This window comes from Columba livia, chromosome 3, assembly GCF_036013475.1.
Source record: "Columba livia isolate bColLiv1 breed racing homer chromosome 3, bColLiv1.pat.W.v2, whole genome shotgun sequence".
Lineage (NCBI taxonomy): Eukaryota > Metazoa > Chordata > Aves > Columbiformes > Columbidae > Columba > Columba livia.
In genome coordinates, this window is record NC_088604.1 from 105,463,414 (window position 1) to 105,486,654 (window position 23,241).

Below are 23,241 nucleotides of genomic sequence, written 5' to 3' on the forward strand. Positions count from 1 at the left end.
AAATTATGGTGCACTTCCCTGAAGTTCATTATTAAGGTGCATTTTTTTAAAGATATATGTGCAGTATAGATATTTAATGGATAAAATGCATAGTGAATGATCAGATGAGTTCCTTCTTTCAAATGGTAACCTTGGAGCATATATTTTAGCTATTTTGGTAGATGTGAAGATACTTGAATTCCAATTACTCTCTTCTAATACAGGTCAGGGTTTCACTAAGAATGACTTGCAAAAGAGGATGAAAGCTGTGGTTTGCTGCTGTTTTGCTTTTTTTGTGGGGTTTGAAAAACAGTATAGTCTTGATCTGCTGGTGTTCAGAGCTTGTCCATCATGTTCTATGACGACTGAGTAGTTACTGTAAGAAATTGTCCCTACTGTCTTAAGAAGGGAGGCTTCTAAAAAATACTAAAGCCTGACACTATTTTAAATACTGAAATCGGTATCTAATGCACACGTGACAGAAGGTGTCTTTGAGAGCACTGCTCTTCTGTTTTCCCTACTCTTTCAAGGGAAGGGATCCATTTGTCTCCAACACCCATACTTTATTTGGGAAAGCCAGGGGATATGAGACTTGACAGTCTGCATGCCTTGAAAATTAAAGGACAGAATGTAAAACAAAACATATCACGCTGCTTGTTTGCCATTCCTTTATAGTACAGAAAGAAAACATAATCCATACTTTTGCAGTTTGTCTGTGAGTTTATTTTCTATCATGCCAAATGCTACTGTGGTTCATGCTGTACGGTTTCTATGCAATTTTGGAGCTGCTGTACAAGATAAATCTTTGTTAATGTGTGTGAGCTACTTATTGGCCAGTTTCTTCATATCCTACTTGTCTATTTTTGATTACTTTTCCTTGTTAGTCCTGATGAATTTCCATTTATCAGTGTTTTTATAAAAAGGGAAAAAACTGTCACTTTGACACCTTCCCCCACCCTCTGCTATATGAGCAGGAGTTCTAGATGTCAAACAGGAAGCAAAACAGTGAAGAATTTGGGGGCCTAAGTTGGGTAAGGTGTGGAATTTGGTCTGAATCAATATGCAGGAATCTTTGACGTATATACATGTATAATGCTGGAGTATGTTACTATTAATCTTAATAATCTATACTAATGATATTGGTAATCTTAATAACTAAGGCTCACATCTATGTACACAATCAAATGCAAGTGAAGCAGATCTAGAGAAAAATCTATTTTGAATGCGTCAGAAACGTAATCGCCAAGTCTTGTTGGAATGAGCCGTGTCATACCAGGGTTCAGATATGGGGGTTTCAAAGGCTTGTGAGGTATTTCTAATAGTGATGTGACATAGTTAACTGAGTTATCAACAACTTACTGCTTGCATATTGGAATACTGCATTGGATATCTTGTAACTATTTTAAAGGCCCTTTTGCGTTCCCATTCAAATTCCAGTAGAAAATATTACTTTCATGTAGCTTTTACAGTAATTGCAGAACTGGAAAATAATGTAAAGATTAACTCTGAAGTCAGTTTAGCTTCTCAATGGAATTTAGCAAATACAACAGTTTATGGCATCTTTCACTGCATTTCCTAGGGATTAAAATACTGTGCCATGTATTAAATAAAGGAGGAAAAGTTATTCCTGTTGTCCTAATTTGATCTAACTTCTAGGAGATAGATACCTGTATACTCAATGGATGCCTATGGTGAGCTGGGATATTGGTGATACAGGTGAAATTTTAAAGGTTTACAATATATGTGTGTGTGTGTGGTTTTTTGTTTTGTCTTTTTGTTATTTAGCCAGCAACAGTTAAAGAATCTTCAAGCAGCTTTGGGCAGTAGACTGGAAGAATCTCTATGCATAATCAATGAAAAAGTACCTTCTAATGACACAAGTATGTATTGCCTTGGTTTCTTGTTTAATTTTGGGTACCCATCTGGAGGAAGTACTCGTTATGAATTAAAATGTATTAGCTGTAAGAAATATTGGACATCTGAACAGACTCCTGGAGGTAATTGTAATAAATATTCATAAGACTCATCATAATCTCATCTAGCGATCTTAAAATTTCAAGTTTTTAGATAAATAGTTCTCTCTAATGAAAATTAAAACTTTTAAAAGCTTTTGAGTAATTTGCCACTTGTCTTGCTTAGTGTTGATAGAATATTGTAAAGGATGAAGGAACGCTGTCAATTTACTGTTTTCTTCATGAAGATTTCCTTAGTTACTCATCTCAGACTATTATTTTTTGACAGGATGTATTAAAGAATTACAGTAAGATGGGGATAAACTAGTGGCTGCAGAGGTGTTGACTTTGAGGCATTGCATCAGTAATGGTCTGCACTTATTATTAGTGGGAAGTCTGCCAGCGTGGCTCATGTCTGGTCAGAGGACACTCAGCCTAGTTCTTACCTGTGGTTTGTCTCAAACTTTTTCGTCTTTTCGCAGGGGGGAGGGGAAACCTTTGAATTTTGGGGACCTTTGCCTGAAGCAACCTTTTTTCCTTGCCTTTTTTTTTTTCCCTCTGCTTCCTTTCCAACAGTTACTAGATAAACCGAAGCGCAGCAGACACTAGAAGTTCGGAGTGCTCAGCCTGTGCGTTGCTTTGGTGCAAGAGTTGGTTAGTTTGTGCCAGATCAGTGCTGCATGCTGTCTGTTTTTGTAAACAGCTTGAACACAAGGCTGTACTGGGCCAGGCAGCAGTCTGTACTCTCCTGCAGTGAGACTGGGAGGACCTGGAATAGTGAAAAAAGACTGAAAGTAGTGAAGAAGGAGCAGAGGAGTGAAAACGGGCTGTTGAATTTCCAGTGGGTTTTATTCGCAGCTTTTGCATTTTTCCTTCTGTTTAAAACTTGGTGGCAGTGTTTCGAATAGCCTTAGGTTCTCTGAAAGCTGATCTGTTGTGTACTGCAGGAATAAGCCTTCTGAGTTCTCCACTGGGTTGGCAATGCAGTGAGTCTCAGCTTAGAAACACCAGATCATTTTTTCTTTAGGATATGTTGACTCTCATACAGCATGTTATGCATAGGTGTTGGTGCCTGGAGTTGATATCCTTTTAACTTCCTTCCTCTCACAAAGATCATTTTGCCTGGCATCTCTTTGCCTATTTCTGCTTCTCTGGCTTCTTCAGCTCTTCTTCTTTTTTTTTTTTTTACAGGTAGTTATCATTGTAGTGAGAACTTCACAGATAAATTATCTGCTCACTCAGCTGCCATAGCATTATGTTTTCACTTGTGTAGAAAACACTACAAATGTTGGATGGCTCCTTAGTGGTAGAAGAATGAAAGTCAGGAAGTGTCTGTTGTGGATTGCAACTGTCTTGCTGTAGGCTCTGTAATTGATTTTAAGTGTTAACTAGCAGCTGGCTTCAGTTCCAGTAACAGTCAAATGACTTGTTGTCTGCTAAGCATGATTTTGAGAATAGAAAGATAAAAGCTTTCTGAAGCACTTACCACAAGTAAGAATCAGTAATTTTGGACAGAGTTTTTTGTTCTGAATGCAACTACATCTTCCCATGTGTTAATTGCTGAATGTGAATGATATAAAAGGAATTAGAAACTGTTAATTTCTTTTGTGTTCAAATTTTAAACTGAAGTGGTAATTATTCCATTTAATTGAGAATGGATGTGATTACTTTTAAACCTATAAGACTTTGTAACCTGTTCTCTAGGTGCAAATATCCCTCTACCTCTTTAAAACTTGTGCCTGTTTGTAGTTGAATAATCATTCTGGTTGCTCTGTAACCAGAATAGAATGCTGAAATGTGTGGAGAGTACATCCTCGTCTAAATGATCAATAAACCAAGTACACACAGGAGCTTTATTTAAAAGAAAAAAAAAGAAAAAAGGCAAACCATTAAAAAATATATTAATCTTATTTGGCAGTCCCTGGAATGTAACTGAAATTTGAAGATCATCTTGAATGCTTTAAGGTTGTTTTTTTTTTTTTTAAGGGTTTTTTTTTTTTAAAAGATGAATACTGTTCTTTTACGCAAGAGGATTCTGCTATTAGCTATCAAATTCAGGGTGTTCAGATGGTTAAATTTGACTTAGGATCTGAGGCAAGTATGGAAGTGCTTTCTCTTCACCTGGTCACAGTAACGATTCTTAAGCAAGGATGTAAGGATGTTCAGGTGTACTTTACTGAAGCCAGTTGTTTGTATCTTTTTAGTTAATATTATTTTAACTGTAATATTACTGCAATGAAATTTTGTGTTTAAGAAAGTCATGATTTAACAATAACTGTGTTTTAAAAGCAAAATTTAGTAAGTGCATTTAACTCAGTTTTTGTCCTGTAGGATCTAATCAATACAATGCTCTGAATGTACCATTGCACAACAGAAGATATCAGGTAAGCACTTTTTATGGCTATGTATGCAAAGATGCAACTTTCTGCACAGGTATTCAATAAAACCAATAATTTTAGTGGCCTGAAATGGCAGAAGATAGGCTATCTCACACCTATCATAATATTCCAAGGAAATTCTGTTCCCAAAGCCTCACTGGTTGTATGAAATACAAACATACTTTGTTCGTCATAGGAAAACATGCCCTTCTGTGTGGCATTGTCGCTTATTCATAAACTTTAAAAATTAAGTTAAAGATAATTACTGCTATGTATTTCAGGCTGAGCTAGTAAAAAGAAATCATTGTTAGCAATTTTTTGTATCCAACCATAGAATTTTTTCAAATTTAAATAGGTGCATGTCCAATATAATGATTTTATAACTGTCTTTACAGCTGAAGTTACGAGATCTCGCTGGCCAGGCGCTGGCTTTTGTTCAAGAACTTGTAACAGCTCTTTTGAACTTCCATACGTACACTGAGCAGAGGGTACAGATCTTTCCCATTGATTCTGCAACAGACACCATATCGCCATTAAATCAAAAGGTAAAGCTTACAGATTTCAGCTACAAGTATATTTAGTTATCTAGACTTTTGTGAGTGAATAATCTTAGTCATGCAGACTTCTGCAGCTTTTACTGGGATGCTATGAGTGTGTTCCTGAGAGGCAGCCTCTCCTGCATGAGAAGTCTTTTCTGTTGGGTGAATTCTCTGAATGTGGGTGAAGGTACGTTGCTGCAGAGAATCCTTTTCCCCTGTGCCTCAAGACTTTGCTTTTTAAGTGCTAAATTAAAGTACATTTGTCAAAAATTCAGCTGGCTTATTTTAAAATACACAAATATTGCACTGCTAAATAGATGCTTGTTTTAGTTAATGCACTGGGGCATGGGAGGTGTTGACACAGAAGATCTTGTGTTTAAAGTGTTTGATAGTAATTTGAAATAAACTGGAGGCAGAGTAGGCTTATGAAGGAGAGAACTTGGACTCTGCTCCCTTGTCAAAAAACAACTTTATAATCTGATTTTGGGCTTTTTGTGTGAAGACCTTTCCTGTAAGTTTTCTGAAGCTTCAAGTTTATAAAGCATGTGGAAATTATTATGAGAAACCTGACCTGTCTCTTTCTGTGCAACTCTATGGGAAGACTTTTCTGAGAGTATCATTCATTGCTGTTAAGCTGCATCTTTTGACTTCCTATGCCATGAAGCATGGAAAAGAACTTTGTACACACAGATTTTTGTGGGGTTGCATATATGTGTGCTCTGCGATAAAATTGCTTTAACATCAGAATTGTTGACTTCATAGTGTAAGTGGACTGATGTGCATTTAAATTGCTGGATGACAGTATCTTCTGATTTAGACTATAATTTCAATTCATTAGTTTGTAGGGTGAGACTTAAGCTACTGAGAGGGACATGATTTGCATTCATCAGATGGCTGCAATGCATGTAGTGGCAATATTAACTATCACAAAACTTTCCTGTTGTTGGGAAGACCTTCCTTAATCTCTTTGCAGGCAACAAATTTGCTCGTGAAGGTGTTTATCCACTAGAAAAATCACATTCTATTTACCTTCTCAGTTGTTTCCACTGTTTCAATCAAGAATACGCTTTTAAAGACATTCAGCACAGATCTTAGTTTGAGAATAGTATTTTCTCACTCCTGCCACCAAATGTACTCAAAATGGCATATCCTTCTTGTGAACATTGTTCTGCTTTGTCATCTTCCAAATTCTTTGGGACAGGAACTGTGTCTCCTTGTTTAAGTGGCCCAGTGTGGTGACTGGATTCTACAGACACTACTGCGGCTTATATGAAGGGGATAAAATTAGGTTTCTTAGATGTCACTTGTCACACACTTTTTTTTCTTAATGTCCTAGTTAACACTTCTTTGCTTTTCAGCAGGGAAGTGCTTCCACACAGCTGAAACATGCAACTTAATCAGAACTGTAGTTTGATTCCCCTTTTGACTCTGATTCAGTAGTTCAGGCTTTGTTTGTTTTCATAATTATGTCTTGTACTCTACCCCATTGTGTACTCATGACCTAACTGCCACAGTGCACGCTGTGTCTTGGGGCTTTTGCCTTGACTTCCCAGCAGTGAAGCATCTCATCACTCACTGAAGCTGCTGTTGCTCCTGTATTTTTGATTAATTTATCTATTTGTTTGGCAAGCATTCTCAGTGTGGTCTTAGCTCCTCCACTGAGTGGTTCAAAAACCTCCCCGTAATGTGGTAGAGAAAATGAGACGAGTGTCACATAGTGGCTTAGCACTCTTGCACTGATTTATTTTTCCCCAACTCCAGGTCTTGTCTGGCGCTTTCGAGCTATTTTCCCCACCAAACCCTCAAACTAGATGTGGACAATTCCCTTCCAGGTTCAAGTATTCCTTTTCTCTTTAAGTATTGGATTGCTGGGTTCTGCTGGGTCTTCAGCATCATGCCAGATAACTCCAGTCCTCTCTCTTGCAACACAAATCGGGAGTGTTCTGCATGTGTTACTTCTTCCTCCTTAGATATAGGAATTTTCCCTAATTCCATCCAGATTTGTGCATGCATGTATGAGAGCTTGGCATCTCTCCTCTTGTTAACACTGTGTTACTGCACTGTAGTAATTCAATAAATTATTAAAATTTCTCACACCTTATTTGCCTGGGACCTTTAGCTACTATTGTGGTATAAATAATGAAAGGTGAAGGTATCTTTCCATGGGGTAAAATAAAAGCCAAGATCACTTTTGATTACCTATGTCAATCTCTGGAAAAAGCTTTTTGTAATACTGTGGTATCAAAATTGAGAGCTGACAGTACTGTTACGTTTTGATTGTAAGAGTAAACACCTTTGTTCTTGGGCATACTTCTTTGAGGGCAAAATCACTCACAGAATTTACTTAAGCAGTTTTTAGCCAAGTCAGTTCTATGAGGCCAAAGTTTTATAATTGCCCAGACCTGTTATAGTTCTTGAACGGAAGAATTCTCAGTTTGATTAGTTACCACTCCATCCTTTGCATTGGCATAGGCATGCTTTGACAGTGTTGAAAACTGGACTGGACACAGATGAAGATTAAAATGTATCTCTTGCGCTCAGTTTTAACTGGGTTTAGTTCTTCAATGCTTTGTACAGCATAGCTGTGTGAATGTTTGTGCTGATGCAGAGGAAAAGGGCTGAGAGGCAAACAATACATGAGAGGAAGGTAGGATAGTTTATTCTGGTGGCTTAATGGTGCATGGAGCTAGTCTTAATTTGATGGAGATGAGCAAGGAATGCAACAATATTTAAACTTAAAAAGCAGGGGTTTGGTGTGCTGTGCATGGCAGTTAAAATGAGAGAGGGTGCTGTGGCAAAGCCCTAGATAGGGTTTTGCCTGGACTTCCATTGTAGTCTTCACTGTTTCTCACTTTCCCTCAAGGTGTGTTTGTGGGTCTTGTAGAGGAGGCTGCTGTACATCACTGAACTGTTGTATCTTGTTAGTGACGTCCTGGGGATCATTTAAAATGACAGGTGCTTTGCTAAAGTGGACTATTCGATTGTTAACTTGAAACAATTTGCAAGAGCCTTCAGCAAGCACCATTTTAAAATCTCTCTGTATTCAGTTTTCACAGTATCTTCATGAAAATGCTTCATATGTTCGCCCTCTGGAGGAAGGAATGCTTCACTTGTTTGAGAGTATTACAGAAGATACTGTGACAGTCCTGGTAAGATTTTATATTTTTAGTATTGAAAAATATTTTCACAGAGCAAAAATGCTTATGTGGTGTTTTTCCTTCTAGGAAACAGCTGTGAAATTGAAGGCCTTCTCAGAACACTTAGCTTCCTACTTGTGCTTTTTAAGAAAGATTCTTCCTTATCAGTTAAAAAGGTACTTTTAATTTGATAGATCAAATTAAAGGGGCACTAAGTGTCAGGTGTGCAGCATTGTCAACATCTACATATGTTTAAAAGGCAGAACTTTTTTTTTTTCCTGCTGGTTTTTGAGCTTTTAGGTTATGAATTTTTTTTTTCAGCTGGGTGTTAGAGTTAAAAATAGGTATTTTAAAGCCTTTTTTCCCCTCTCACAGATGAGAATTTAAGGATAGCTGCACAGATTTTTAATGTTTCCTCATGTTATTGTATAGCATTGGTACTATTCAGGTACAATACACTGAAACTGTTAATTTCTTGAGTCTGTCTGAAGATTATTTATTGTATGGTAAATATAACACTATAGTAAAACTTGCCCAGTTGCACATCCCTTCTGCAGGGAAAATCCTTGTTCCTGAGTGGGTTGAAAGGTTGTGAATTATTAGTGCAAAGGCTTGCTTAAAGAGAGTCTTTGAATTAAGGAAGAAGGGAAAAGCTTATTTTATTCCTTTTTTGTACATGTTCTCCGCTCTTTGGGAAGCAAAAGGTAAATTATACATAGTAGAGGAAAAGGTCTTTAAACTAATGCAATCAATTCCTTGCCATGAGCGTGAACTGTTCCTGGCTTGTGACTGAAGCTCCTAAGAGTGGGGATAGTACATGTACACAGCAATTTTCATATATTGCTAACTTACTCTGATATGTTAACCTTTCTAAAATAAATTCCTAGTCTGTTATTGCTTTGGACTGGGCATGTAGAGAACACTAGTTACCTACTCCAAAACTCATGATCTTGTTTTTTAAAATAAATGCTCACTTTTAAAAAACATAATTCATATATTCCTAGTTTGGAAGAAGAGTGTGAGTCTTCTCTTTGCACAGCTGCTTTGAGAGCTAGAAATATGGATCTACACAGAGACATGAAAAGGCTGACTGCAATCTTTGAGAAGCTACATACATATGTTAGTCTTCTTGCGTTACCAAGTAAGTTTTGGCTCTGTTGGTTACTTTGTGACTGGAAGATATAGTTTTCCTCTCAGATCAGTTTAAAAAAAAAAAAAAAAAAACCCAGACAAACAAAAAAATCCCAAAGAACACCCCACCGCTCCAAAAAAACAAGCACAACCCCTCCATGCTTCTATGATAGAGGAAAACAGGAAACAAGGTTAATGCTCCTCTTTAGGCACAGTCTAAACTGTGGGGCAAGTGAATTCTGCATTATGCTCCAACAGATTGGATGCTTTGATCCAGGCTAGGAGACTTGAGTGTGCTGTGGAGTGTTTGTTTAATGCTCTGCACTCTTCTTTTGGGGTAGACCTGGAAATTACCAAGCAGTCATGGGGTGCCACATTTTAGATAGTCATAGTTAACTGTAGAAGAGAAGAAATTACTGTAGGTTTTTATAGTAAAATTGACAGTATGTCTTTTGTCACCTCTTGATCATCAAATTGCTAATAAACTATATTTTATTACTAATTACTGCTTCCAACTCCTCTTGTTCTATTAAATGACAACTTTCATGGTAATGACTAAATAAAATTAGGTAAAATCTTTGTGTGTGTGTGTGGGAAAACTATATCCAAATGCTTACTATAAATAATATGTGGAAATAGTTATTGTATAGCTACAGGTTATTTCAGTCTTCACCCTTTAGAAGGACGCAGATGGTCCTTCCAACAACAGTGGGCATGTAAATATTTGTGTGTGTAATTACTTTTTGAGACTGAAAGGTTATTTGTAAAATCCAAATGAAATGTAGGGAACTTGAAGTCTCTTACGTGCCTGCTCTGGCAAAATTTAGTATATATATCTAATATTAACAGATTAGTTTACTTAAATTTCCCCTTCCTTTATGATTCTTTAGATCTAAAGATCCTACTCCATGCAATTAATTCTAGTAGGTGGAAATTGGATGATTTTTCAAAGCTAACTTCTTTTCATTTGACGCTGAGTGTTTTTTCTCTTATTTTTTTCTTTTTTTCATCTGTATGGTACTTTAAGGTACAAAACCAACAGGACTTCTTAGGACAAACTACAACATGGTGTTTACAAATATTGCTACAAGTCTTCATGGGTTTCATGACATTTTAAAAGGTGAGAATACAGGAGGAGTGGTATGTTCAAGCTCTGCTTTTTTCTGTTTAACATAGCACAAGTACACTCTTGGTAACAATGTTAATTGTGTAATATTGTGATAAATCTGGTTTGTTTTGCCTTTACAAACTAAGATAATAAGAAACTAATCCTTCTACTTGCTTTGGACATGCATGCATGTTTTTCACTGCTCCATTATGTTGGCTTTGTTCTAAGTTGCTGGAATGTTTAATTGTGCGCTCTAGATCTTCCTGAGCAGTATCACATTAGTTACTGAACTTCAGTGCTTTAGTGGAACCAGCATACTGAATGGAATGCCATTAAATACACATATTTTCCTCTGCTTTTGTACTATTGACATAGTACTTGCCTTAAAAGTGTGGTTTTTTTCTTACAGTTTCTAGGTTTATTACTATTTTTAACATGAATATATAACAAAAGCTTATAAAGAAGCCTGATTTCCTTTTGAAACTTACCATCCTCCTTGAAAATGACTTATCTTCCTTTTATCAGAAATGAACATGTTATGTTTTCAATGAAGTAATGTTTGGTTAAAACTCAGATTTTTAAACCACTGATAATCTCTGTATATCCTAGAATTTCTGTAACGTGTCCATGTAGCTGTTCCCAGGAAGAAAATAATCCATATGTGTCTGTTTTTTTTTAATAATAGGCAGCTGTTTAAACATCAGGCTTTTATAATTTTAAGCAAAATGGTTTTTTATTTCTTCTAGTCTTTTAATAATAATGTCAGTAGCACTGCCCCATTTTGCAGTGTCCCTGTTTTTTAAAAGGTACTATTAGAGGTTTTATTACAAAGTTAAGACACTAAATCAAGAGTTTTGTAATGTAGCTAAGTTTATTAATAAATACCTTCTGCCTCTTAATATAGTTACTATAATTTAAACCCAACGTAACTTATACTTCATCAAAAGAAATAAAGAAAATAGAAGTGAAGTACTGAAGAAAACTGTAAGTAGAATTAAGTTGCTAGCAACAGAAAGGTTATGCTTAACACCTCTCACTCCCCTCCTCCAGAATGCTTGATTTATCACTTCTCCCTTCCCAAACCAAACTAATTTCTGAATGCTTAAGCTTGCCTCAAATTATAATTTCTGGTGGTCATGGCCACTGATATTTTTTTCTGTTCTGTAGCAATCGTACTTTAGTGTAAAATAAGTGAGAAGTGTTCACTTGTCAAATAATTACTTATTTTTAATTAGGCGAAGCTGGGAATGTTTGTTCTTACATGATAAATACTTGAGGTTTTTTAAATTTTGGTGCTCTTGAAATCAATTAGTGTATTTAACCTAGGATGTTTTTGTAAATGACTTTCAGAAAATTCAGTGAAGACTGTTGTGTTGATTTTTGCCTGAAAGGATTTTAGAATATAGGGAGTAGCATTCTGAATTTCTGGTAGTCTCTTAGTTCTGCTCTGACAGAATTAAAATACTCTTCCCTTCTAAGTCATGTAATCTTAAGACTCCGATATTGAACATGACTAAAAATTGTATGTTTTGTGTGCTGATGTAAACGTATGGAAATGGAAAGTATACTTGTGGAATGAAATGCTAGTTCAGTGTGAGCTTGGATCTGCTAAATAGCTATGGTTTTTGGGATACAGACTATAATACTTAAATATACACCTTTATTCTGCCTTATGTAACATGTATAATATCTGTTCCTTGTGATCACAGCTGTCTAAGGTGGTATGCCAAAGAACTAAAAGCATCCAGAATAAACTTCTACACAACTTGCTTAATGAGGAGAAAAGCGTTTGAAGCCCTAAGTCATAAGCTGAATTTGAAAATGGTTGCTTAAACAGACAAAAAAAAAAGTATTTTGATGTAAATGTGTGTTCTTTTTCTAGACATTTCCAAGCACTACAGTCAGAAAGCTACTTTAGAACAAGATGCTCCAACTGCCACACAGAAACTCTTGACTACAAATGACTGTATTTTATCCTCTGTTGTGGCTTTAACTAATGCAGCGGGCAAGGTAATGGATATTTTTGTTTCAATGGGATGCCCTCATTTGTGTGCAGTGGTTGTGGAGTTGGTTTTGTTTGTTTGTTTTTTAACCTTAGTTGAGTGATTTGGAAAATCTAGGTTTATTATTAATAATATATAGTATCAGGTTTGTTCTAAGGTATTTTCAGGCTACAAGATAAAAGCAGCTGAACGGCTAATAAAATAGATACTCTGAAGTGGATGCTTTGGCTTAGTAAGGTCTAAGTTATGTGGAAGACCCTGTAGCTTGTTTGAATTTCTTGTTGTGAAGTCCATTTTCACTAAATAGTGTTTTTTCTCTCGAAAGAATAATTGCTCTCATGAGTTTTTCTGGTCAATTTAATTTGAAAAGTGATTCTTCTTGATGTGTCTAGATTGCCTCGTTCTTTAGCAACAACTTGGATCACTTCACTACTTCGCTGAGCTATGGCCCCAAAGGAGGAACAGAGTTCATCAGCCCTCTTTCAGCTGAGTGTATGCTTCAGTACAAGAAAAAGGCAGTTGCCTACATGAAGTCTTTGAAGAAGGTTTGTTTAGCTAGCATGCTCACACAGAGAAAGCACAATTCAGTTGATAGCTGGTTATGCCGAAGAGAATACAAACTAAGGTTTTTCAGTATTTGGCATGGATTTTCCTCTGAATGAGAATCTGGCTGAGGAAATGGAACCCTTAGAGCAATTACGCTATTGAAAAACTTAGGGAGCGTAGTTGCTCTCACAACTGAGGGCATGTGCCAATTCTGCTATTACCCATTTCTGGTCATTATTTCTGTGCCAAGGAAAAGAGGGTAGCTGCTTATTTAGATTGCCTCTAATATTCACCAGGAGTATGGGGTGAGTTACATCACATTCTTATACCTGCATTCACTGGAAGACAGTTGAGAGCAACAGAGGAAAAAAAGCAGCTGAGAAGGAGAAAATGTGCTGAACCAAAGGATTGAACATTGCCAGATCTTGCTGTTCTCTCCATTAAAATTAACAATTAAGTGATGGTGTAGTTAACAGTTATCATTGTCTGTAAGGTGGACCTTAAGATGCATTTGATCATTAAGTAACACCTGGATTCTTTTGAGCATTTTTTAATCAAGTGTGTATATTCAGGTGGTATTTTATTTTTAACTGTCTGGTACACACTAGATAGATGTTTTTCTTCCCTTCAGTAAAGTTAGGAGGGCAATAAGAAAATAAATGTAGACTACGTATTCTCATGTACTGTGAAACATGTTTTGAGGTTTCTTTTATCCGTCTGCAGCCTTGTGCAGATTCAGTGCCTTATGAAGAGGCTTTGGCTAATCGCAGAGTTCTTCTGAGTTCCACAGAAAGCAGAGAAGGTCTTGCGCAACAGGTATTTTGGTATAAATTTTATTAACGTATATGATAGTGTGTTTTATAAAGCTAAAGTAGTATCAGATAGTCTCCACATATTTATGTGTGGTTTTTTTTATGTATAAATGCATATATTGAAGCTTAAAATTAGACCGTAGGTGTCTTATCTGCAGAGTTTGAAACTGAAACTTGTCAGTCTGGGCTATCCAAGACTTGTTTTCTTGTACCTGCAGAATGTATGTGTAATTATAAGAGATAGGATTATGCCATTGTCTTCATTTATAAATATGAGAAGTTAGGCAATCTTCAATTCAAATAAATGCAAAATAGAGACAAGAATAAGGTATATGATGTATTCACTTCTAATATTATGTGCTGTTTCGAGTGTTTTTGGACTATGCACGATTTATTAGCACTGGTTAAGAACAATTATTTTTCTTCTGAGTTAAAATTTATTAACAGATTAGTTTATCATTCTAGCAGTGTGCATATTTATATATATATGTGTGTGTGTGGTTTATTTCTGGAAGGTGAGGCAAAGGGAGGTTAAATGGTATTCAAAAGGCCTATACAGTTTGCCAAAATAGTTAAGTGAAATAGAACAGCCAGTTGATTAATGCTATAATTTCTTTATTAGCTTGAATGTTCAGACTGTGCTTGAGTCACCATCATTGAACTTTTACAAAAGAAGATTACTTCAGTGTTGTGTGTGTGTAGCCTGTATTCAAAGTGTGCTAGGAAGGATGAGATGAATTTCAACAGAAGTGTGTGTTTTGATTATCAGCTAGTATGATGTTGCCAGTTCTATGATCTGTAACTTTGTGATGCATGTTTCAGGCTAATTAAATAACATGATCAATTTTGCCACATGACTACAGTTAAGTGTACAGCTCAAATCAATAGTTGTTCACCTGTTGCATTATTCATTAGCTCACTGATGTAATGATTTAAAATAATACTGTCTACAGACATTCCCTGTGTGTGACCTTTTTTCTCCCTTGCGTCCAATAACCTGGACTGTAAACTTTCTCCTCCTAAAGGTCCAGCAGAGTTTGGAGAAAATTGCAAAACTTGAACAAGAAAAAGAACACTGGATGTTGGAGGCCCAGCTAGCTAAAATAAAGCTAGAGAAAGAAAACGAAAAACTGAAGAACTCTCTTAGTGGACATTTAACTGAAACTACACAAGAGCGTTCTGTTTTGACAAATGTAGCTGAACAAAAGAAGGAAACCACAGAAAAGAGTCCAAGGGAACTTATTAAAAATACTAGCCTGGTAAGTGAGCTTTTTCCTTCAATAAAGAAAAACCTGCTTTTACAGTAGTAGTACTGTTTGATGAGTGGAACACTAATAATCAAAGCTACTTGACTGTGGCAAAATGCATTCACACGTGAGATTGTTTTGAAATCCTTGTTTTGAAGTAAACTGGAATCTTAAGTTTTTGGTCCTGTATTTGATCTGCTAGGAGCTTGAGAAGGGCTTTTTTGGTCATGATGCTTAATGTAACTCACAGGTCAACATATTGTATAAGTATTTCCCATAAACTTAAATCTCTAGTCCTGTTGAGCTCAGAAAAAAACCTCTTGACTCTATGAAGATATTCTTCCATGGAACTAGTTACTTGCATACACCCCTCTGCTAGAGCGCTGTTGGTGCTTCACACTGAACTGTCAAACAGGAAAGAAGGAAACTCGGAAGGTGCTCAAGAAATCCATGCTGGCTTTCCTTGCTCTTGAACGTGAGAAGTAATGTTTCAATGCACCAATGAGCCACTCAGTTAGTTTCCTGTAATCAAGTAGTTGCATAATCATGAAAGCTAGCTGTATGGTGTTGCTTTTTGTGTACATCATAAAGCAAAGGCTATATTTGCAGACTTGGTATGAGCTTTAATTCTGCTCAAGGCATTAATGTATATTATTTTCTTTGTTTATGTTACAGATTTAATTACTTAAATTTGGTATTAGTTTTAGCTGTTGCAAGATTTTTTTTAATTAAAGTCCTGTGACTGAAACCAAAATGACTTCCAGCTATAGTATCTATTTTTGTAATTCTCACTTAAGCATATTTTTTTCCTTGTTCTAGATTGGAATGTTGGCTATAACTACTGATAATGAAAAGGTAATCACTTTTAAACAATATCAACGTACATCTGGTAAATACTTCAATTCTGGTTCTGTTAAACTTGTTACAGAGGTCTAATTACCAAGAATACCGTCACATAATGGCATGAGTCACCCATGTAGTCTGTGTAGTATAATTTCAAGTTTCTGAAATGCATGTGTTTCTTATCTTTCTTCTTCTGTTTAGTGAACTGTTGTCTTATATTCATGTAAGCAGTTTGGCGCAGTGTGAGCTGTGGTCCAGGTTTGTTCTCTGTAGTTTGAGGAAGGCATTGGTCTGGTTGTACTTCAGTAAGCCTAACTGCATTCCAAGCCTCAGTTCTTACCTCCTGAGGAGGGGCTCAAGCTGCAAAAAAGCCTCTGACTGTAGTGCTTGGTGCTTAACACTTGAGTACAGGCTATCCCAAACCAGAGGTCACAGTGAAAAACTTCAAACCAGCTGCCAGACTAAATGTTAACTCTTTGTTTAGCACTGCTATAGTGTAAGGCTTGACCCAGCAGGAGTTTAGCAGGGTAAGATTCAGCACTTTCCCTTTTCTGACACTGCAGGGAACTGATGCATATTTTAGTTTACTCCCCCTTTTCTTCTGAAGGTATGATTAAAAAGGGGCTGGGAGCCAGATAATAACTGATAGAAGTTCTTAGAAGCTGCTGCATAGTGCTAAACTCAAAGGCAATGACAAGTCATGTGAAAGCTGCCTCTAGTGGGTTACTCTGTAACGTACAGTGAACTGGGGACTTGTTCGTGTTGGTTTTAAACTTCAAATGTCTAAACAAACTTGGGGAATATACAACATAAGAAATAGTTCTGACTGTTGTGAGTTTCTGAAATTTAGTTATGCAAAGGAATTTTTCCTTGTTGGGAAAATCTAGTAAGGTTTTATGTAAGCGAAAGCAGCCTCTTTCTACAGTGGATTTGCATTTTCATCAGAAACTTGTTAAGTAAATCAAGGTAACTTCTTACATCTTCAGTCCGCTCTTTGCCCTTTGAAGTCTGATACTGAGAGTCACCATCAGAGTGACAAACTGCAGAGTGACCTGCTGTAATTTGTCTGAGTTTTGGGGAATTTAATGCTTTCAGCCAGGCCTCAGGAGGGAAGAAGAGAAGTCTGTATAGTGGACAGAAGACAGTATAGTGATGCAAATATTCAGTGTGCTAAAACTAAATATCTTTCTGTTTAAATTTTTGCTTTGCCAGGCTCCAGATGGCGAGTCTCGTGAAGACCTGATAAAAAACCACTATATGGCAAGGATAGCAGAGCTTACATCTCATCTGCAGCTTGCTGACAGCAAATCGGTACACTTTCATGCTGAGGTGAGCATGCAGGCAGTGTTGATACTGAAAAGAGTTAATCCGTTTTTGCTCTTTCCACAGGCAAGCGTTATGACAGTGAGTTTAGGTATATAGAACATAATGTTTCATAAAAATCCCCTCCTGGAATATGTGTTTTGGCTGTGGTCTTGTATGCATAGAACTGGACTTTATGGAAAGTTTTATTTTGTTGTTTTGCTTTGCTTTGTTTTGTTTTTAAATAAATAAATCCTTCGGTAGCCTTGTCTTGTGTGTATTAAGTAGTGCAATGTGTGTCTTGTATAGGTTTGTTCATAGAAGCTGAAGCAGCTGGCTTTAGCTACCAAGCTAATTTTGACTTCATTTTAAAGAGATGCTGACGTCATTAAAAACCATTTGAGTGTGTATTAAGTGATGAAAACGGCTCTCCTCCAAGAAACTGGTTCTCAGGCAGAAGTTACACTTAACTTTGAGAATTAACAAAACAATTCATTGTAGCTATGACTTCCTGTTTTCAATTCACATCATATGTAATTTTTCTTGAAAGTAGCGGCCATTTCAACTTGTGTAATTAGCTGATGTGGAATATACCAAAGCTCCAGGTTGGCAGAGTAAATCCTTTTAAATATTTTATTTTAACAGTATATGACGTAGTACAGAGGAACCATCTTTCTCTGATGTTTGAGCAATGTATGAAGAGAGTTGTTTGTGTTGCTTTTTACTTATTAAATATTTCCTAGTAATTATGTGGAAAACATGATGATATTCAGAAGATTAGCACTATGTAATTCTGTAAAATGAAACAACCATTACATTACCTTTGCATTTAAAAATGTGCACAAGCTCTAGGTGACTTGAAACGTAAGGGTTACAGAAAGATGGAAACATTGAAAGCAACCAGTTAAAGGTGGCACAAGACAATACTCTGGAACTAACTTTCCTTACTTCTGATTGACAGTGTCGAGCACTTGCCAAAAGACTGTCTTTAGCAGAGAAGTCCAAGGAATTGCTCACAGAAGAGTTGAAACTAGCTAGTCAAAACATCAGTAGATTACAGGCAAGTAAAATGTTAAATAATTTTATAGATGCATTTCATAACCGTGTGTTAAGGGGGAGCTGGAGGAGAAAAATCACGTGTGGTCATTGAGTGTGGTTATGCCTGTAGCAGGTCGTTAGTTATGTGATGTAAATCTGTAATGGTCTGTAGAGAAGAGACTTAAATAATACACTTCAAATCCCAGGCATAAAGTTGAAGTGGGACATGCTTGCAATGGAAAGGTTATAGTAGCTAAGTCTGTGTTTTTGCACATTTGATGTCCAGGCTTTTTATGAAAATGTTTTTTCTTACGTTGTGTGGCGGTATGACTGACTTCAGTGGCTTGTTTCCCTCTGCAAGGGGAGGATTACTGTGTGTGCAGCCAGCACTTGCATCTACTCACCAGTTAGATGTGATACCAACAAGGCTGACTACACAACAGTCCATTAAACTTAGAGGTAGGAAAGCGATGAAAGTGCAGTGTCCTAGATGATGCACCAAATTCTTGATTCCTTCCTAGCACCTGGGACTGAAAGTCTTAGAAATGGTAACATGTTTTTTTGAGATGGATAGTTTAAACTTAAGCAAAAATAAGTTTGGGATTATCTTTAAGAAGCTGTTGTTAACAATAGATAGTAAACTCCTATACCAGATGTCCTGTCCCTTTGTCCTTCCCATCTACACAGTTCAGAAAGGAGCCAATAGTAAAATAAAGTATAGATAAATATTCAGTGCTTTCTTTATAGTCAGTTTCTATCTTTATTGCTCACCTGTATGAGATGGTGAGTACCTAAAATGCTTCATACAGTCAGTGAATAGAATGATATATACTTAAAAGAATTGTTCATGAACACAAAGTGCTCTTTTGATTTGTTCAGCATGAGACATGTATCTCCAACTACATATTAAGCTTCCTAAGACAGCAGGTGCACCATTTGTATGTTCAGTAGGCTGTGTAATATTGAATCATAGAATTGTTTAGGTTGGAAGGGCCCTCTGAAAGTAATCTGGTCTCTTCCTTTGGTCAGAGCTGTTGAACTGGAGTTTCCTGTACAGCCAGTTACTCACTTCCGACGCATTGGGCTATTCTTTGATCTGTCCTCGATCATTCAGCTTTCCTGAGCCCCTTTAACTTTCAGGGCAGTTTAACCTGGGATCTTGCCAAGCAGACCTTGAAAAAGCCACCATTTACTCTTCCTAAATCTTGGGTTGCTGCAATTGCTATTCATCTTGCTTGTTTCTCTCAGAATCTTGAATTCCCCTAACTCATGGTTGCTGCAGCCAAGGCTTCCATTGGCTTTCACATCCCTGACCAGCTTTTCCGTATCTGTGAGTAACAAGTCCAGTAAAGAGCCTCTCTTACACCTAGTGATCACTCTTATCAAGAAGTTCTTTACCACACTCATGAGAATGCCCAAGTTGCTTGTGTCCCACCTTACTGCAATTCCAGGAGATGTCAGGGTGGTTAAAATCCCTCACAAGGATCAGGGTCTGGAGGTGTGAGACTTGTGTCTGCTTGTAGCAAATGCCCCCCATATCACCCTTCTTGTTCTCCTCTGATTCCTACCTATGAGATCTTGATTGTTGTCTTCATGTAAAGCGTGGCTTTTCCTCTTCCTGTACTGTCTGTATCCCTTCATTGCTGTGTTCTAGTCGTGCACTCTGTCCCATTGTGTCTGTCTGATGCCAGAGGGGTCAGAGCTCTGTGCTGCACATGGACTGCTGATCCCTTCAGCTTTGTATGCCGTGGATGTTCATGTACGGGTCGTGCTCTAATCCTTCAGGCTTTACTTGTTTCTTGGCTGGAAGCAGTGTTAGAAAACTTGGCTGTTAGTCTTTTATGTAAGTCATAAAAAGCCTGGGAAATGAGACTTTGGGTAAAAGAAAAATAGCTACTGAGTTTATTTTAGTGAGGGGTCATTTTTGGTTTTTCAATGTTTTAGCTTAATTGCACCCACTCAGCTTCAAAAGTGGAGATAGAAATTGGCTGCTTTGCCATCTGTAACTAGTATTCAGTGTTGGCTTTTGTTTTTTTTATTTTTTTTCCCCCTTAGGATGAATTGATGACAACAAAGAGAAGTTATGAGGATCAGTTAAGTATGATGAGTGACCATCTCTGCAGTATGAATGAAACACTAACTAAACAAAGGGAAGAAATTGATACATTAAAGATGACTAGTAAGGTAAGTTCCCCTTTGTTGACTTTAGGCACTGGCTGCAGTTTGGAGGACCGTGGTTTGCCTTTGGCATTCCTACAGTGCTACCCTTTAGCAAACCAATTCACAGGCTATAGCTCTTTTTCTTTCTTGGATAGAAAACTCCAAACCTGGTCCTGCATGCTTCAATGAAGAAAAAATTATTGCAAAACATACATGCAGGAAAGAAGAAACACTTTGGTAGCCCACTTTGAAGCAGTGACAAAGTATACCCTCCGGATGATTGGCACATCTTTATTTTTTAAAAAATTATTTGGTGAAAATAGAAGTATTTTCTAATTCACCTAGTGATCCTGGGTGTTAGTGATTAACTTGTGTCCTTCCTGCACTTTCCTCTTGGTTGCAGCGTACTCTGTTCTTGGCAGCTATTACTTTTCTCTGTTTTGTTTCCATATTCTAGCCTTTTTGTCTCTCATATGTAAGAATGAAGAATTTGCTGCTTGCATTCTTCCATTAACTTAAAATTCACCTTTTTTTTTTTCCTAAGGAAGGAATCTATCCATTTGCCAGAAATAAGTTTTTAACTTCTCGTAATGATTAAAAAAGAATACAGAAGTCTGCTGTTTCAAGTAGCCGGTGCTTAAACCATGGTATATATTATTCTGACAGTTCTATGGAGAAACAGATCTTGTGAAGGCCTCTGCGCTTCACTAGTTTGGCTGTGGAAGTAATGAGCGTCATTCTCTGTAATTGTGGAATGCATGGAAGCAGATGTCACTGAAGGCTTAAAAAAAAAATCCATGTTTTGACTAAAGGCCCCGTGACAATGATTGGTTTTGTTTGTTTAATTTTTTTAGAGTAGACTCTTCCCCTCATGTATATACCTTTTTCCGCAGATGCCTGGGGGTTTTTGACTTGATATTGCAATCTTTAAAACTACTTTTTGGTCTATAACCTCTTATGTTTTCAGAGGGGAGCTCTTGGCTGCATACTGACCATAGCACTGCCTGTTCTTATCAAATGTTTTCTGGAATTTTTCACTTGTCGTGCTGTTAGGACTGAAGTGGTACTCTGGCTGTAAGGAGGTAGTTCAGAATCTCACAACAGTAGACACAGATTTTCAAATGGTACCAGATGTGGGCAGCGGTTTGCTTGCAATCAAACAATGCAGTTGAAGCCATTATCACTTGGACAGAGTTGTTGGTTAGATTAAAAACAAAAGTTATCTTAAGGAAACAGGAACACAGGGAATTGCCAGCAAGTAACTATTGGTCAAATGTTTATTTTAAGCTGCACGTTTGCTCTGTGGGATTGTTGCAACTCAAATGTGAATTGGTTAGCTGTAGAACAAATTCTTTTCTAAACTAGGAGTATTCTGTGTAGACCAAGTTAAAATTAAACTTGTTTTATAGAGCAAAATGAGAGGGTGGGAGATTGATTTTAATTTGAGGCAATTATCCTACAAGGTTTATATTTGAAATATCACTTAAGGGTAAATTATTATTTGACTTGCCTTCACTGCCCTTACAATATTAGTGGTGTTAATACAACTGAGTGTCTTGAGGCAGAACTCAAATGTCTTTTCCACAGGTTTCAACTGAAGTAAGCTACTGTTGTGCTTGTTTGAAATACCTGGTACTTTCCTCTGTAAAGACAGAGGGATTTTCAGAGCAAGGAGTTACCAGCTTCCATTATTAAAAGCCTGTGGACTGCTTATTTTCAGTTTGACTGTTCTTCTTTGATTGGTATAGGCATAAATTATCAGATGTCAGGTTTTGTATGTTGTCTGCCTAAATTTTCTTACCTAAATTATATGTTCTGTTGGCTTATTTCTTGTTGCAGGGGAATTCTAAAAAGAACAAGAATCGATAGTTACAGCTGAGCAACTGTCTTTAAAAGCTGCTGCTGCTGCACCGGATGCAGTCAGTGAACGTTCATTGTCCAGTTCCTGCTTGTGACAGGAAGCAGAGGTCGTATTGGGTCGAGTAAAAATTGATTTGGTGCTGTAAATGGCTTTAAAATATTTACAACTCGTAACGGATACAACAGAACTTCATGTTGGCCCTAAACCAGGAAATACACACTCTGTGGATAATTTATATAGTAATTAACCTTCAGTTTTTACTGTGCACTTTTTAAAACTAGGGTTTAATTTCATGGAATAACTTCAGATTTTGTATATTTTAAAATATGATTATTCATTAACAAATTTGGATCAGTGCAGTAGTTGTCTATTTTTGAGTTATATGTTAAATTGTCAATATGTGTACATTCCTTTACTTGTTAACAACAACCTAAAAATTAATTCTAAGACTTCTTTGGCCATGCAAGCTGTGCAGTTACTGTAAGTGTCTTATTCCTGTTCTCAGCCATTTTGAATTAATTGGAATTGTGGCTTTAAATGATTTCTGTAAATTCACATAACTAAATGGGATCACTGTTTTATTTTAGACTGCAACAGTGGAAAATTTTGCTGCTTGTATTTGGCACTCTGGATTTTGAAGTAAAGAGCACAAATAACTGAGTTGGGTTACTTGTATGAAATTGCTTTAAGCCCTTAGGCATTTTGTTTACACATATGTATAAATATTGGTTGAAATAGCTATTTAAAGCTAGAGGAAATTGTGATCGTAATTTGCCCCGGAAGAGTGAAGCAATCGATGTGTGTAGAATAGATCGGCTTACTGTGCTCTCTTACAGCAAAGAAGAATGTGAAGTACGTAGAAGATTTAAACACCGAATTTGCAAAATGTCTTCATGGCATTAAGTCCTGATGGATTCACTGTGGGGGGGATGCACGTGGCTTTTCCTGTGTTTTGGGAAGTTTGCAAACTTTTAAGATTTTGGGGTTTTTTAAGTGAAGTCTACTACCACCACAAGTTTTCACAGCATTGATTTTGAGATTTTTTTTAATTTACTTGGATGCTGTTCTGCTCCATACGTTACACTGATCTTCGGTTCCATATTTTGCATTGTGGCACTTATTTGTCCCATAAGGGTTTACTCTGATAACAGCTGTGTTGATATGTATTATTAGTATGTAATAATAAAATCAACTACATGAAACAA

At 36.8% G+C, this 23,241-nt stretch overlaps 1 protein-coding gene across 4 annotated transcripts in view; it reads left to right on the forward strand.

The window, feature by feature from the left end:
* PPP1R21 (protein phosphatase 1 regulatory subunit 21) overlaps nt 1-23,241 on the forward strand; it is a 29,786-nt gene extending 6,545 nt beyond the window's left edge. For 3 of the 4 annotated variants that reach the window (XM_065058756.1, XM_065058759.1, XM_065058758.1), the window contains 16 exons: nt 1,765-1,976; nt 4,263-4,315; nt 4,705-4,854; nt 7,896-7,997; nt 8,073-8,161; nt 8,990-9,126; nt 10,144-10,236; nt 12,107-12,234; nt 12,620-12,772; nt 13,497-13,589; nt 14,611-14,844; nt 15,652-15,687; nt 16,888-17,004; nt 17,939-18,037; nt 20,071-20,199; nt 22,015-23,241. In XM_065058756.1, the coding sequence (XP_064914828.1) occupies nt 1,765-1,976; nt 4,263-4,315; nt 4,705-4,854; nt 7,896-7,997; nt 8,073-8,161; nt 8,990-9,126; nt 10,144-10,236; nt 12,107-12,234; nt 12,620-12,772; nt 13,497-13,589; nt 14,611-14,844; nt 15,652-15,687; nt 16,888-17,004; nt 17,939-18,037; nt 20,071-20,199; nt 22,015-22,044 (1,855 nt within the window). In that variant the 3' untranslated portion in view covers nt 22,045-23,241. The remainder of the gene's footprint in view (nt 1-1,764; nt 1,977-4,262; nt 4,316-4,704; nt 4,855-7,895; nt 7,998-8,072; nt 8,162-8,989; nt 9,127-10,143; nt 10,237-12,106; nt 12,235-12,619; nt 12,773-13,496; nt 13,590-14,610; nt 14,845-15,651; nt 15,688-16,887; nt 17,005-17,938; nt 18,038-20,070; nt 20,200-22,014) is intronic. The other variant, XM_065058757.1, reaches the window with a different exon arrangement.